General features: G+C 41.1%; 1 protein-coding gene across 5 annotated transcripts in view; it reads right to left on the bottom strand.

Moving 5' to 3' along the window:
• Positions 1-14844, bottom strand: part of NELL1 (neural EGFL like 1) — a 381897-nt gene that overhangs the window by 116962 nt on the left and 250091 nt on the right. For all 5 annotated transcript variants that reach the window (XM_028729018.2, XM_077929586.1, XM_077929598.1 and 2 more), the window contains one exon: positions 13959-14081. In XM_028729018.2, the coding sequence (XP_028584851.2) occupies positions 13959-14081 (123 nt within the window). The remainder of the gene's footprint in view (positions 1-13958; positions 14082-14844) is intronic.

Here is a 14844-nt window from a genome sequence, read left to right as displayed (position 1 = left end):
TCTTCCCGCTGTCCCTGGATCTGGTCTGAAGGCGGGCTGCGGGGAGAAGAGCGCTTCTCCCCGCTGCCGGCCCCACAAGCGCCTGGGGGGGAAATAAATTTTTTTTTCTTTATTTCCCCCCCAAAAAACTTGATGCGTCCCATGGGCCGGTGCGTCCTATGGGGCCAAAAATACGGTATATATAGACTGAATGGAGGATGAAAAAGACCACAGGGAAGGTCCATTTAAGTCTCCTCAATAACTTGTGTTCTACGACAGTGACAGTAATGTTAACAAACTAAAGTATCAGTTCAAATCACTCTACAGAAGTGAAATTAATAAGTCTGAAAACATAAGCGTAATATCAGGACATTCAAGAACCCCCTCCCCCAAATTCTCCGTCTATATTCTGCAAACTACTCATTATGGGAACAGCTTTAGCACCATCTCGTTGGATTTCTCAGGGTTGGCATCACCTCAGATTTAAAGGCCATGCTGGAGACACTCAGGCCCAAATGACCCAGAACTAGTCACAGTAACAGAAGCCAAAGAACATGGAAATCTGACAGTTTTTCTTTTTAAGAATCCCAGGAGCTGAGGAGCACAAGTCAAGGATGTCACTCTGGGAAAACAGTCAGATGAATGCTGTTCCAGTGCTTCAAAAGGAATAAATTGGCAGAGAAGCAGATTAGGGAGGTAAGGCTGACAGGAAGTTCAAAGAACAGGGAGGAGTCCAGTATACAGGTGTGCATGGATAGCCTGGATGCATAGGTTGACGGTAACAGAAGCTTGTCCCTACTAGATTTTATTCCTTACTAAATAAACCAGCAACCAATCAGGTTGCAATTGCTCAAAGAAATTGGAAGTGAGAGACTACAATGAACAAAGCCAGAAAGTCCATTGACCCTGAAAACAAAGGCTTTAAAAATTTTGTAGACATCATGTGTTCAGTGCTGTGGGTGTATCAGGCAGGAATGTTCCTGAAATTTTCACTACACTTAAAATGTCCATATCCTGGTCCTATACAGTACTGGGCATTTAAACAGGTACTGTTCATATATTGCAGACTTTACTAAGGTTTTTCACAGAAACACCTAGCTTCTAACCCTCTTTATAGCCTGATGTACTTTAAAATAGAATAGTAACTGGGAACAATTGCCTGAGTCCATACCTCTACACAATCTTTCTTCTTGAATAAAGCCTCAGGCACTGGTTGCTAACAGGCTGATCCTTGACAGATCATCTGATTGTACCCTACAGTGGAAACTACATCCCCAAACCTGTAAAGCATCTCAAAATTCTCTTCCCAATTGCAGAAGGATGCTCCTTGCCTGCCCTGAGGCCTCAGACCTAAAGCCTTCATGCTCTGATAATCCTGGGCCTGATTCTGATACGGATTATGTTGGTACCCAGTCAAATAAAGATTGTGTGCTGCAGATCCATTTGTACATTAGGCTTCCTGGACCTATATCAGTTCACAGGCTATACAAAATGTTCAACCGGAATAAAACAGATACAGTACAATAATACACATCTGCAGTTTGCAAATATGTGTAAAATAGCTCCAATCCGCAACAAACATAGCAGTATTGCGATTTCTTTCATGACAGCTGCAAAAAAATTAAAAATTGAACACCCCTCCCACATCATAACGAGAAATAAATGATATCTCCAACATAATTACCTTTGATTCATAAGAATCTCTCACTAAAAACACTCGCAGACATTCCAAAACATATAATTACTAAAGTTTAATGAGCAGCATCTACATGACTGAATAGAGCTGATTAGTGAACTATGGACTTGCAATGAAGAGATGGTAATGCAGGATTTCAATAACTTCTCTGATTACATAACATTTACAGCCTCTAACCCCGAATATAAAAAATAATGATTTCAGCAAACACAAGAAAAATTATTAGTGTACTAGTCAATGAAAATGGGAGAAAATCAATTCATATTTGCAAGCTTTCCTAGTTCTACTTTATAAATCATGCTGAAAGAAACCACTTTTACACAACAGGAACTTTTCCATTTCCTTGCATACCAAGTTTGTCTAATTTTGGGACGTGTCTATACCCATAACCTCATTAAATATGCCAAAGGGGCATTGAAAAAGCATGGATTAAAACATTCCAGAACAAATCTTTTCCAAATGAGGCATGACCACAAACTTTAAAATGTGTGTTTAAAAAACTGCTGTGCTACTAGCTGGGAGGTGCGCATAATTCTGTTTAAATAAGAAGTTTTTCCTCAACCTTGTGCAGCCATCACAAATCACATAAATGGATGAAAGAAAGTGCTTAAACGTCTCAGCTAAATAATGGTTGTGCTATATATTGGAACAGACAACTTCTAAGAATAAATATAACAAACTTTCGAGCACTGAGTCATAGGAAACATTTCAGCTGAACAATGCATTATAAAGACATGAAAAATGTGCAAAAAATGTACATATTCTTTATCATAAATGATTAAAATGTTGTTTGCTTGTCCTGTCTTTATAGGAATCACGTAGAAAACTGAAAGGGGAGGAGTTCTGAGGTATCTTCAAAAACTGCCTTTGCATATTGTGGTAAAAATGTCAGAGAAATATATTAAGTGATAAGAATGTAATAGGTATATTGGGTAATATTCTGAGGCGGCTATAACATGCCAGGTGTCCTGAAATTAAATGCAGTCATGTTCTTTAGCATATTTTATTAGCAATGAAACTCAACATTTTTATATGTGGTTTGAATTAGGTCTTTCTTAAAAATAAATAAATCACAATTTGGAGCTCAGGCACAGTCCATAAAATATTCACATTAAATCTCTTGCCTTTTTAATGTGTAATTATTTTATTTTCAGTTTAAAGCACCAAATATGAGTAACTCCAGCTCTCAAATTTGCAACAGAACATGAGAGGTTTGTTGCATTTCTTCAACGTTGTAGGTAAAATTTACAAGTGTTATTGACATAGCTCCACCAATGATAAATAGACCACTTCTTGCCATCATTAAGCAACAGCAACATAAAACAATACGTAGTGAAAATATATTTAATCTAGGAAGCATTTCAAAATTCTGACATCCCTGCAGGGATACCAGTGCAGCAAGGGGAAAACTTGCTAAGACAGGGATTTGCTAGGATTTGCTAACAGGAATCCTGCAAGTCTTCTTGTCTTCCTGCAAATGCCTGTCACAGTTATAAGGCTGCTTCTTATCCCTTTCACTGTTCATTGAATATTCATTTTTTCACCCTATTTTCACTGGCTGTTTTCCATTGTTCCAAAGGCAAGGAAAAGAGGAGGGGGCAGGAAGAAAAGGAGGTGACTCATGTCTGTAGTAAATGATGGGAGGGGGAGGCTTAAGGGAATGCATTGGTGAGGGGAAGAAGGGTCTCTCTGTGGTTGGTTTAGTCCTTTTGCTTGTGGGGGTGGAATTGGGGAAGGGGCAGGCAGAATTGGATGGCATGTGGAAAAATGAAGGGGGAATAAGGGAGGAAGGTATGTGCATGAGAGAGACAGTTTAGGTCTCTAGTGACCAGGAGGAGAAAACTGGAGAGAAGTAATTGTGGAGGGAGCAGATGGAAGTAGATTGAGTTAAAGTGGCAGTTGCAGTGCTGTAGAGAAGCAAGAAGAGGGAACTGGGAAAAATGAAAGGGAACATGTCAGTGTCCCTCCCTTTTTGCTGTACTCATTGTACTCCCTTTCCTCAAATGACTCACATGAGAGAGATAAAGGATGTAGAGCCCTCAAATATTCCATAGTACCTTCGTACAATGTCTTTCATTCCTGGGTATCACATGTTGCCTTCAGCATGAACACCAAGACTCAATGAAGTAATTTAGAGCTGATACTTCTGTAACAAGCACCTCCCCCCATGCTTGTACTATATCCAACAACTGAATATAATTTACTCTAATTGAACAAGCTAACTGACAGGCTTGCTCTTAACATTCTATTTACCATATAGAACACATTCCATAACGCGTGCACGCAAAATGGCCTGAAGAATAGGAGACTGGAGGAACCATGGAAATGGAGTGGTCTGTGTGCAAAGGAGAGTTGAAAAAAGGAGGAAAGAGGAGGTAGGAAAATGGGGTGTCAATGGAGGGGGAAAACGGGGTTGGAAAAACATGGAGGAGTAGGAGGCATGGTAATGGGGTGAAAATAAAATCAGGGGTACAGGGGAGGGAGGCATGCAGATGAAGTGAAGGTGAAAACGGGGGTGCAAAGTGGAGAAGCACCAGTTCCTAAAGTTACAGATGTGTTATAACAACGGGCTTCAGAAACAGGGTTAGGATGGTGAAAAGGAGGTTTAGTAGTTGCATGGAGTGGGAGGAAACTCTAGGGGGTTAATGTGTGACAGGGAGTGGAGGTTGCTGAGTGGAGCAAACAGGAGTCAGAGCTCCCCAGTATAGTGATAAGGGTGGGGCTGGCACTCCTATTTCCTTCCTGCCACCATGGCAGGCAATTTCCAGATAGGCCATGTTTACATTTGGCTGTGTTGAGGCCAAAGAAGGCTGAAGAGTGCAGTCACCTGTTGACAGCCCCTGACATTTGGTATATTTTAAATAAATACAAAAATAAAACAAGGAATAAAAAGTCAGAAAATGAAAAAAATAAATGCCCACTAAGCAATAAGATATTTGTTACGTACTTAATTTGTTCCGGAGGTCTGTTCTTAACCTGAAACTGTTCTTAACCTGAAGCACCACTTTAGCTAATGGGGCCTTTCGCTGCTGCTGCACCGCCACATGATTTCTGTTCTCATCCTGAAGCAAAGTTCTTAACCCGAGGTACTATTTCTGGGTTAGCGGAGTGTGTAACCTGAAGCGTATGTAACCCGAGGTACCACTGTACGTAGCTCTTTATATTATGTACACGGGACTGGATAATGTGGCTATTGCTATTTTAAAAATATATGCCAACTTATATAGTATTTCAAAGTTCTGGATTGAAGCTGGAATGTATTGGATGAACAAAAGAATCAAATCTTTCCTAACTGAATATTTCACAAGAGCATAGAAATTTGAGAATGTTTAATCATATAATACTGGGGGGGGGGGGGGCGGGAGGTGACTTTCACACAATTAAATTTTGACTTGTCAAGTTAACACTCAATTTTTATATTGGACTTTTGCCTCTGCAAACTCATTGCTACAAAAGTATTCATGAGAATCCATAGGAATGAGCTTTACTAAAAGTCCTGTGATACCAAAATATCCCAGTTGAAGTCTGCTTCAAATATTGAACTAAATCTAAGCAAACCTGAAGCCAAAAGTGTTATCTAATAACTAAATCTGTAAACATGAGATTCCACTTCAGTTTCCAACCTAACTAACTGGGATGGGGGTGGGAGAATCGATCAAATGATAATATTTGTGGTGTTCCTAAAATGCATAGGATCCCCACATTTCTGCTCTAAAAGAGATTTAAGAATGCAATTTGGTCAGTAAGATTTTTAAGACAGGAAATACTCACCTGTCCCCATCTTGTCTCCAGAACAGTACAATTGCATTAATTGACTGTTCTGGCTTCCATCTAACAGTATGAAAATGTTCACACCATCTGTTTGTGTATGACAACAAAATCCCCAGGAAACAGCAAGATATAACTTGTTCTACAATTCAGCAATTAATTCTCCATACTTTTTTTGTTTTTTGTTCTCCTACTGAAAAAGGGAAGTTTCTTACAGTGAATTTCTCCTCTCTGAAGTTGCTTCCACGACTTGTTTATAGAACACTCATCACAATTTGTTTGCACAGAGTTTTCTGGGAGGTTCAACAACATTTACTGTTTACGAAGCATTTGTTCCAATTTTGCAGGAAGGTTATACAATGTGACATCAAGCACTTGTTATCCCACACTCTCCAGTGCATTTCCCCATCACAAGTGGCAAATCCACTTTAATTGTGCAATTATTGCTGGTATGTGACTGAATCCCATCTGCAGAACAGCAACAGTTAGGAAGCACCCTGAGTTTCTCAGAGAGCATTCCAAGTCTTTAGACTATCTACTCCCTCTGAAAGACCTCTCAATGGAAAGAGACGCCTTAGCCTTTCTAGACTAGACTGGAAAAACCAAGAAACACTCCTCTATCCCTAGCAGAAAAAACTATTAAAAAATGAAACCTCTCTAAAAAGTTTACCATGGGAACTAATAAACCTGAGTTCCACTACGTAATTAGAGAACTAACAACTTCCGTTCCAACATGTGAGCTGAAGTACAAGGAAGAATGAAACCCAGGGCACCCAAATTGTCTTCCCCACATGTAAGGCAAGACAGAAGTCTTTAAAGATGATCATGGTTTGCTGAAGGACCAGGGAAGGCAAAATACCCTCTGGGAACACAGAGAAGTGGAATTCCAAGTCCTTTGAGGTGTAAAAATATCACACAAACCCCAGGAAGGCCTACAGTGGACCACTGTCATTGTAAATGTATCCTCTGCAACACCCTTCTACTAAAGGTTGTGTCTACAGAAAACAAAGCATCCACATTGTAGTATTTCACAAAAGTGTGCAAGGAAGCCAAAAGTACACATTGAGGACTGGGCTGTGATCCCTGCGGGTGAATTCCCAAGACTGATGTTTATAGGATTTGAAACAAACCCTTCAATTTAGCAGAAGAGTTGGAGTTATGAAAATTGTACCTTAAACCTTTGCTTTAACCTGTGTATCATGTAAACGATAAAGATATTGCATAGTTTTACACGTGGTGAGAGTAGATGCTGTCCTACAGCAGATGCCTATCCTGTTGCCCTGGAACCAGGAGCAGAAAGGAAGCACCCTTCTACCTTGGACAGGGGACCCACATCACTGCAAGGAAAGTCCAGCCTGTCCCCACGCTCTGCATCTCCACTCCCTGACAGAAAGAATACTATCTTCAATCTTCTATTTGTTTTAGGACTTCAGAATTGAAAGTAAGCATATTCTAGTCCCATCCATCAGCTAATGTACTATGAGCTATTGCATGCGTAGGCAAACTAAGGTCCAGGGGCCAGATCTGGCCCAATAGCCTTCTAAATCCGGCCAGCGGACGGTCTGGGAATCAACGTGTTTTTACATGAGTAGAATGTGTCCTTTTATTTAAAATGCAACTCTGGATTATTTGTGGGGCATAGGAAATTGTTCATTTTTTATTTCAAAATATAATCCGCCCCCCCCCCAAGGTCTGAGGGACAGTGGATCAGGCCCCTGCTGAAAAAGTTTGCTGACCCCTGAGCAAACTTTTAGATTGTGTCTATGAATTTGGAGGGGGTATCACATTACTACATGTTTCTTTGTAAGCTGCCTTTAAAATCATTTCAATGAAAGGGTTTAAGAAATCTTACAAATTAATAAATAATAGTAGATGACATGTTGTGGCGAGGGAAAACTGGGAAGGACATAGAATCTGGTTTAAAATGCACCCATCAGAAAAGGCAGCTTCTATCAGCTTTGATGAGAAACAAGCTCTTTGTTTTTTCTTTGCCCTAGCATTACATTGCTAGGATAGGAGAGGGAGATGCTATGAATCAGAGCCACTCTATCAGCTCTGCTGAGAGACCATATGCTTTGGATTCTCCTCTCCATGAGCATTTTGTATCCCAGCCTTTTGTTACAGCATATTTATAACTTTAAGAACCAGTGCCTGAGATTTCCCCCTCTTCCTCCCTCCTCTGTTGTTATTGCATCATGTTTTTTTAGATCGTAAGCTCAAGGAACTGCCTTGCTTTTTATTGACCTGTAAGCCATTCTAGGAACCTTTACAGCTAAAGAATGGGGTAAAATGCTTTAAATGAATGATTAAGGACTGACGTTTTCATATTAAATACAGAATTAAACCAACCAAGTTTTGAGGATTTGCCAGCGGTGCTTTGCTGGCCTGGTCTGATGAACGCTGACTATGCAGTTCCCTAAGCAGGACGTAAACTAGCAATACAGTCATACCTCATGTTACGTTTGCTTCAGGTTACGTTCTTTCAGGTTATGTCCCGCGGTGACCCAGAAGTACTGAAAAGGGTTACTTCCGGGTTTCGCCGCTTGCGTATGCGCACAAGCGCCAAATCGCAACCCACGCGTGCGCAGACGCACCACTGCGGGTTGTACTCTTTTCATGTTGCGAACAGGCCTCTGGAGCGGATCCCGTTCGCAACTAGAGGTACCACTGTACTTGCCTCCATCCTGGGCTGAGCAAGTTCCAGCTGCTCAGCCCCACTCTCTTATCCATAGAATTCCTCTGTCGGAACTGTTGCCTCAGCCTGAGAACTGCTAACTGTCAGCAAAGAAGTACTGGACTCCATCACTGACTGAGAAAGTTCTAGCTGTTCAGTCCCATTTCTTTGCCTCAGAGGTACTCACAGTTGGAGGGGTTGATTTGTGCCCACTGACTCCAAGGAAAACCAAGCATGAGGGCAAATAAAAAATTAAAAAATAAAAAAGCTGCCTGAATAAACCTGCCATAATTAACATTATAAGCCTGCCCTGCACTTAGATACACATGAGCCCTACACTGGATAAAAGCTTCCTGCATTGTAGGGGCTTGGACTTAGATGATCCTTGTGGTCCCTTCCAACTCTACAATTTTATGATTCTATGTGCATTATAATTCTGTGCATTATCACATAAAACACTGGTTCCCAGAGGTATACAAAAATGGTAAGAGTGTGCAAGCCGCTTAGACATTTTGATGGTTATATTATATAAATCATGTTGGAAATAAAATAAATGAAAGACTGGGCAAGCACAAGTCCAAAAGGCATGAGCAGTGCCCTGTCTCTGGAACCGTAGTGAACTTGGCCAAAGACAAATAGATGGGGAACTAGAATGCTAACACCAAAATCTTTAAAATATGCACATTCAGGTAAGGTGCAGTGGGAAGCTTCCATGGACTTTAAGGCATGTTAATTTATTGCTGTGTGTTTTGGGGATCAGGGACTTATGCCTGCAATTGTGTGGCTAAATGGTGTGTTTCTATCTAATGTCTGCATAGGTTGAAGAGACCATATATTGGTCACAGTAGAATAAAATGCTGTGTGATGCAGTCATGCAATTTCTCCTCTTCAGTATTGGGTGACTTTTGGATGTCTGAAACAGGGTCAGCAAAAAAGTAGGACAACTGCTGTAAAAGATATAGCATACTGTCTATTGTCATAATGTTGAAACTCTATCGTAAGAGCCTATAAATCCTAGCCAGTATGACATGAAGTGGAATTACAAGTTTCAATAGAAGATATGAGCTAAGCAGGCACATTTCAAGTGAACATCTTCATAAGGATGACAAATCCACACAAATTTTACACCAGCTACAGTTGTTGTTCCCAACACCTTCAGAATGACACAAGTAGAAAGCAGGAGCATCCAAGGTCACTAAACTGAAGATACCTTTAGCAGAAGAAATAAGCTGAGTAAATAATTAAATAAAATAAATATTTTCTGGAAATGAATATACAAAACTCACTTAAATTTAGCCTTGCTACAATCAGAAAAGAAAACCCATCAAGGTCACTGCCTGACACTGATGATAATTCATTTCTAACAATAAATAAGACAGCTAAATCTTGAACAGGAAAAAGTTCAAAGTACTATATTTGTATAGTCTATTCTTGCATTCTCTTTTATTAGGGCAAGCATATTTTTGAGTTCATGAAATAAGTCTTGACTTGCTGCCATTTGTGATGGTTCCCTTTGTGTTGTGCCACAGCATGAAGCAAAGAAGCACACTCGCTCCATGGCTGGACGGTGATGTCGCACTGCAACCTGGACAGGTAACACCCCTGGAGGTAATCAGCAGATCTCATAAAGGTACTTGTATGTCTCCTTCTCCCCCCTCTCTCTGTGAAACTAATAAAACACTACTCGTCCACCCATCTCCGATGGAGGTGCTTCAGGGAAAAATGGTCACCTCCCATATTTGTGTCATTTTCACATTCTTCAGTACAACTGTGCTCATGTTATCTGAAGATCCTGATCATGGATATTCCAGATCACATCTACTTTATTTCTTCAGCAGGATAAAAACAACAAAAAGAGAGATGGAGGGCAAAGGTAAGAAGGGATTGGTGTGAGCAAATGTAGTTGCATGTCCCTAAGCTTCATTTCAGCTAGAGATGAGGCATCAAGTCAACATGGGCAAGATTAAGTAATATCAGAAGAGGAGCCAAGAAGTATCAGCCCCTTTCATCTCTATCAGGCATAACTTGCCCATTTCGTTTCCTTTCTATGCAACTGTAAAGTGCTTTTTCCCTAACGCATTTTACTTTTTTAATATCCCTTGGGTCTATTCTGTGTTCGTTTTTCAAACACAGTTTTATAACAGTCTCCTTACTGATAATTCATATGTCCCGTCTCACAGAATCTTTTCCTTAATCATGTTGTGAAAAGCTTTAGTGTGCAGTATTCATGGAAAACTATACAATATTTTTGTACATTAATTTGTTCTTTTCACTGGGGAAATATTATGGCTTGTTACTGTTCAAGTTTTCTGAATAGGTTTATTCTCAGTTTTATCCTTTTTATTTAATCACAGCATTGTTACTACTACCTAGGGGCACAACACAGCTAATGTTGAGCACCTTAAAGTCCAACTGATTTCAGTGATGGAGTTAAGCATGTGCTTAAAGCATGGGTAGGCAAACTAAGACCCAGGGGCCGAATCCGGCCCCGGTTGCCTTCTGGATCCAGCCCGTGAACGGTCCAGGAATCGCCATGTGGATCAGATCATTCGGGCTGCGCCAGCGCGCATGTTTGGCGGCACCTCCTCCCTCCCTTCTCCTGGCTTCTCCCTGCCCTGCCTAGAGCCGAGAGGAAGGGGGCTGGGCTTTGTTGGTGCCAACAGCAGCAGCATTAGCACTTGAGTGACCGCCACTGTAAGCAGGCTCAATTTGGGCTTTGTCCCTCCATCCCCTCTCCGGAGCCCTTTCATGCGCCATTCATCGTCCCGCCGCTGTCAGCCCCTGCTGCTCGGAAGACACAGGTAAGCAGCCACCGGGGCTCATCTGGTGCTGTGGGGAAGGGAGGGGAGAGTCGGGGGGGGGGGATGGCTTATCTGAGTAGAATGTATCCTTTTATTTAAAATGCATCTTTGGGTTATTTTGGGGGCCTGCCTGGTGCTCTTGCATAGAATGCTGTGTCTTTTTATTTAAAATGCATCTCTAGGTTATTTGTGGGAATTTGTTCATTTATTTATTTTTTTCAAAATATAGTCCAGCCCCCTACAAGGTCTGAGGGACAGTGGACAGGGCTCCGGCTGAAAAAGTTTGCCGACCCCTGGCTCAAAGCTTACCCTCTGAAATACATGAAGATGGCAATCCTATACACACTTACTTAAGAGTAAGTCCCACTAACCTCAATGCAATGTTCACATATTCATGAATAGGATTGTGCTGCAAGTGCTTAACTCTGCCTAGATTGTTCCCTAGAACAATGACCTAAAATGAAGGTCTTATTTGAGAGGGGTGTGTACATGCTGAATTTAAACCATAAAGCACATTAATATACCTTTGTGGGTAAAATGTTTCTTCGCAAATGCACTATCTTTGTAATTCTGAATCCTATTATCTGTCATAGAAATAATCTCTAAATATTGTCTAAGTACATACAGTAGCGGGACGCGGGTGGCGCTGTGGGTAAAAGCCTCAGCGCCTAGGGCTTGCCGATCGAAAGGTCGCCGGTTCGAATCCCCGCGGCGGGGTGCGCTCCCACTGCTCGGTCCCACCGCCTGCCAACCTAGCAGTTCGAAAGCACCCCTGGGTGCAAGTAGATAAATAGGGACCGCTTACCAGCGGGAAGGTAAACGGCGTTCCGTGTGCTGCGCTGGCTCGCCAGATGCAGCTTGTCACGCTGGCCACGTGACCCAGAAGTGTCTGCGGACAGCGCTGGCTCCCGGCCTCTAGAGTGAGATGGGCGCACAACCCCAGAGTCTGTCAAGACTGGCCCGTACGGGCAGGGGTACCTTTACCTTTACTTACATACAGTAGCACAATCTTGCTAGCTTCCATTCTAGTCAACTTGGCTAAATCTTAGAATCCTTCTACCACAGTCAATGGTTGAGACCCATTGGAAAAATGGCTTTTTAATGATTGCAGCCATAGGCAAATGGCACGCACAAGTCCAACTCTTTCATTTAAAACACAGTCTAGGCCAGGGGTCAGCAACCTTTTTCAGCCATGGGTCAGTCCACCGTTCCTCAGACCATGTGGTGGGCTGGACTGTATTTTGAAAAAAATAATGTACAAATTCCTATGCCCCACAAATAACCCAAAGATGCATTTTAAATAAAAGGAAACATTCTACTCATGTAAAAACACGTTTATTCCCGGACTGTCCGTGAGCCAGATTTAGAAGGTGATTAGGCGGAGGTGATCTGGCCCCTGGGCCTTAGGTTGCCTACCCCTGGTCTAGGCCACCATCTCAGCACTGTAGATACTTTGACTTAGATTGTGCCACACAAATGCATAACCTTCCTTAATTGTCTACCCACCAAATGTGGTGACATTTGAAGACTTATCTACAACAACTTCTCTTGAAATAAACTAGATTTTGCACAAATGGTCACCACAAAAATGGTGTTTGACAATTTATATGAACTCACAATAAGTAAAACAGGAAATTTCCCCATTAGTGGAAGCCCTGTCTTATCAGGTTCTTCAACTGCAATAAGAGTTTCTAAGCGTGCTCAGACAAATGCATTTTAAACTCCACTTCAAACCTTCATGCAAATTGCACAAAGGTCGGATGACCAGCCATGTGATTGGGGACTCTTGCACATATGCCCCTTCCCCAGCCCTTAGTTTCACTTTTTTTGTATACTCAAGTAAATGCTTGAAAACAACTTTTGTGGTAATCATTTGTGCAAAATCTAGTTTCATTTCAAGAGTGGTTGGTTATCTATGTTGCCTTCAAATGTGACCATATTCGACGGAGTATGGACCAATTCCTGTACCTTTCTAAAAATTTCTGCCCGATCAAGTTTCTGCTTTTTTTGGGGGGGGGGGGGTTAAGCCAGTTGATAACCGTCTAGGTAAACCTTTCCACCTGGAATCTTAATTGTGCCAGTTGTCCTAAATGACTCATTATGAAAGCAAGTAATTTACAGCATGTCACCCAATGGTTTTAAAGCCAGGAAACAGCGACTGCCTCCGTGGTATTTTACCAGCGCAATCCGATAAATGTCTATTCAGAAGTAACTCCCACTGAGTAAGGAAGGTAAGGTGAGTTGGTATGGAACTGCAATCTAAGAGTTCTTTTTAGGTGCAGTTTTCTTAATAATAATAATAAGCAAAAGAATAAATTCCACAATGAATAACTTTTGAGTATTGTAGTAATTTCCCAGCTACTGGATCAGTGAGTGGTGCCATCTTCCTTGAAGAGTCTCATCTTTATTTAATAATCCTCCACAAACTACCATGTTATTGTATACAAACTGATGTTGAATAATGTATATTTTATAGTCTACTCAGAACCTACAATAGCAATGGTATCTCAGAAACGCAGACAAGTTTATTAATGCACCATAAAGCAAACTGCATCAAGAACAAAAATCATATCTGTCTACCACTCCACATATTCAGTGGTTCTTGGCAGCTTACTCTACTATAAAAGAAAATTATGGTCACAGTTTAAAAGCCACATGGATCTTGTTTAAAAGACAGTTATTCTAGCTTAAAATCCACATGCACCTACCCCAAAAGATAACTGTGGGATCCATTACACTGTATAGTTCAAAAATGCAGTTTATACCACAATGAAAAGAGTTAATAATCTATGTAAATAATCATATTCATGAGCAGTAAACCAAAAGGTATTTTAAGTGCCTCAGAATACCTTTCCTGAGTAGTAAATTATGCAAAAATCAATTCTCATAATGTCTGTGCATGCAATAGTTGCCAGATGATAAATCAGACAGTGAATTCCTAACACAGCCCAGCATCTTGTGCAGGCTGAACTTAGGCAACTGTCAAGGAATATTAATAGTGTATACTCATTTTATCAAGTTGTTGGAGAAACAGACCCACCTCGGCAGATGGTCCCATTCCCCACATATCCAGGCTTGCAGGTGCAGCTATGTCCCCTGACTGTGTTAGTACAGATTGCATTCTCATCACAGTTGTGCTGTCCGCTGTCACATTCATCACGTTCTACAAGAAAACAATGCAAGAGAAAGTGAGCAAGGGGAGGGAGGGAAAATAAATTTTCAGCTTGCTGATCTGACATTTGAAAAGCTAGTTATAACTAATGAATGGTTACTACAATGGCTGAACACAGCAGAAGAGACATTAGATGCAGAAGCCTGACATGGACCACTTCCATTTCAGGTTTTGATTCATGGCAGACAGCCTACAAATTTTAGACAGAAAAAAACCCTATATAGTTAAAAAAAGGATAGAATCAGAATAGAGTAGAACAAAAATGCTATCTAGGGATGAATATGAATATTATCTCTACAGGAGCATGCAGCTTAAATACTAGCTCTGTTATACATTTCTCCCTAGATTTCTGGAGTTATTACCCTCAATACGTCCTTTTGCAGAGTATCTGCCCCCTTTTTGTAGTGGATGGATGCTAAAAAGTCAGTAGATTTACCTCCTTTTGAGATACAGGGATTAGAGGCAATTAGAGGTGGTAGGATCAATAAACAGGCAAGTAAAAAAAGAATACAAATATAGTGGAAAGGACAGAAAGGCAAGCGGAAAGTTGGAGGTTTCTCTTCCTGCTCCATCAAAAGTTAACTCTTCCTCTTCCCAGCAAGCTGACAATTTGCTTAGACAGGCTGTAGGAATACATGTTTCCTACTGGCTTCAAGCAATCTGAACTGAAGGAGGATTAACTTTGGAAGGGAGAGTAAAGCAGGGAAGGAATAGAAGTCAATATGTGGTGGTGACCAAGTCTCCCAAAAGTCTA

This window comes from Podarcis muralis, chromosome 1, assembly GCF_964188315.1.
Source record: "Podarcis muralis chromosome 1, rPodMur119.hap1.1, whole genome shotgun sequence".
Classification (NCBI taxonomy): Eukaryota; Metazoa; Chordata; class Lepidosauria; order Squamata; family Lacertidae; genus Podarcis; species Podarcis muralis.
The sequence above is the reverse complement of the archived record's forward strand: the minus strand, read 5'-3'. Positions and strand labels throughout refer to the sequence as shown.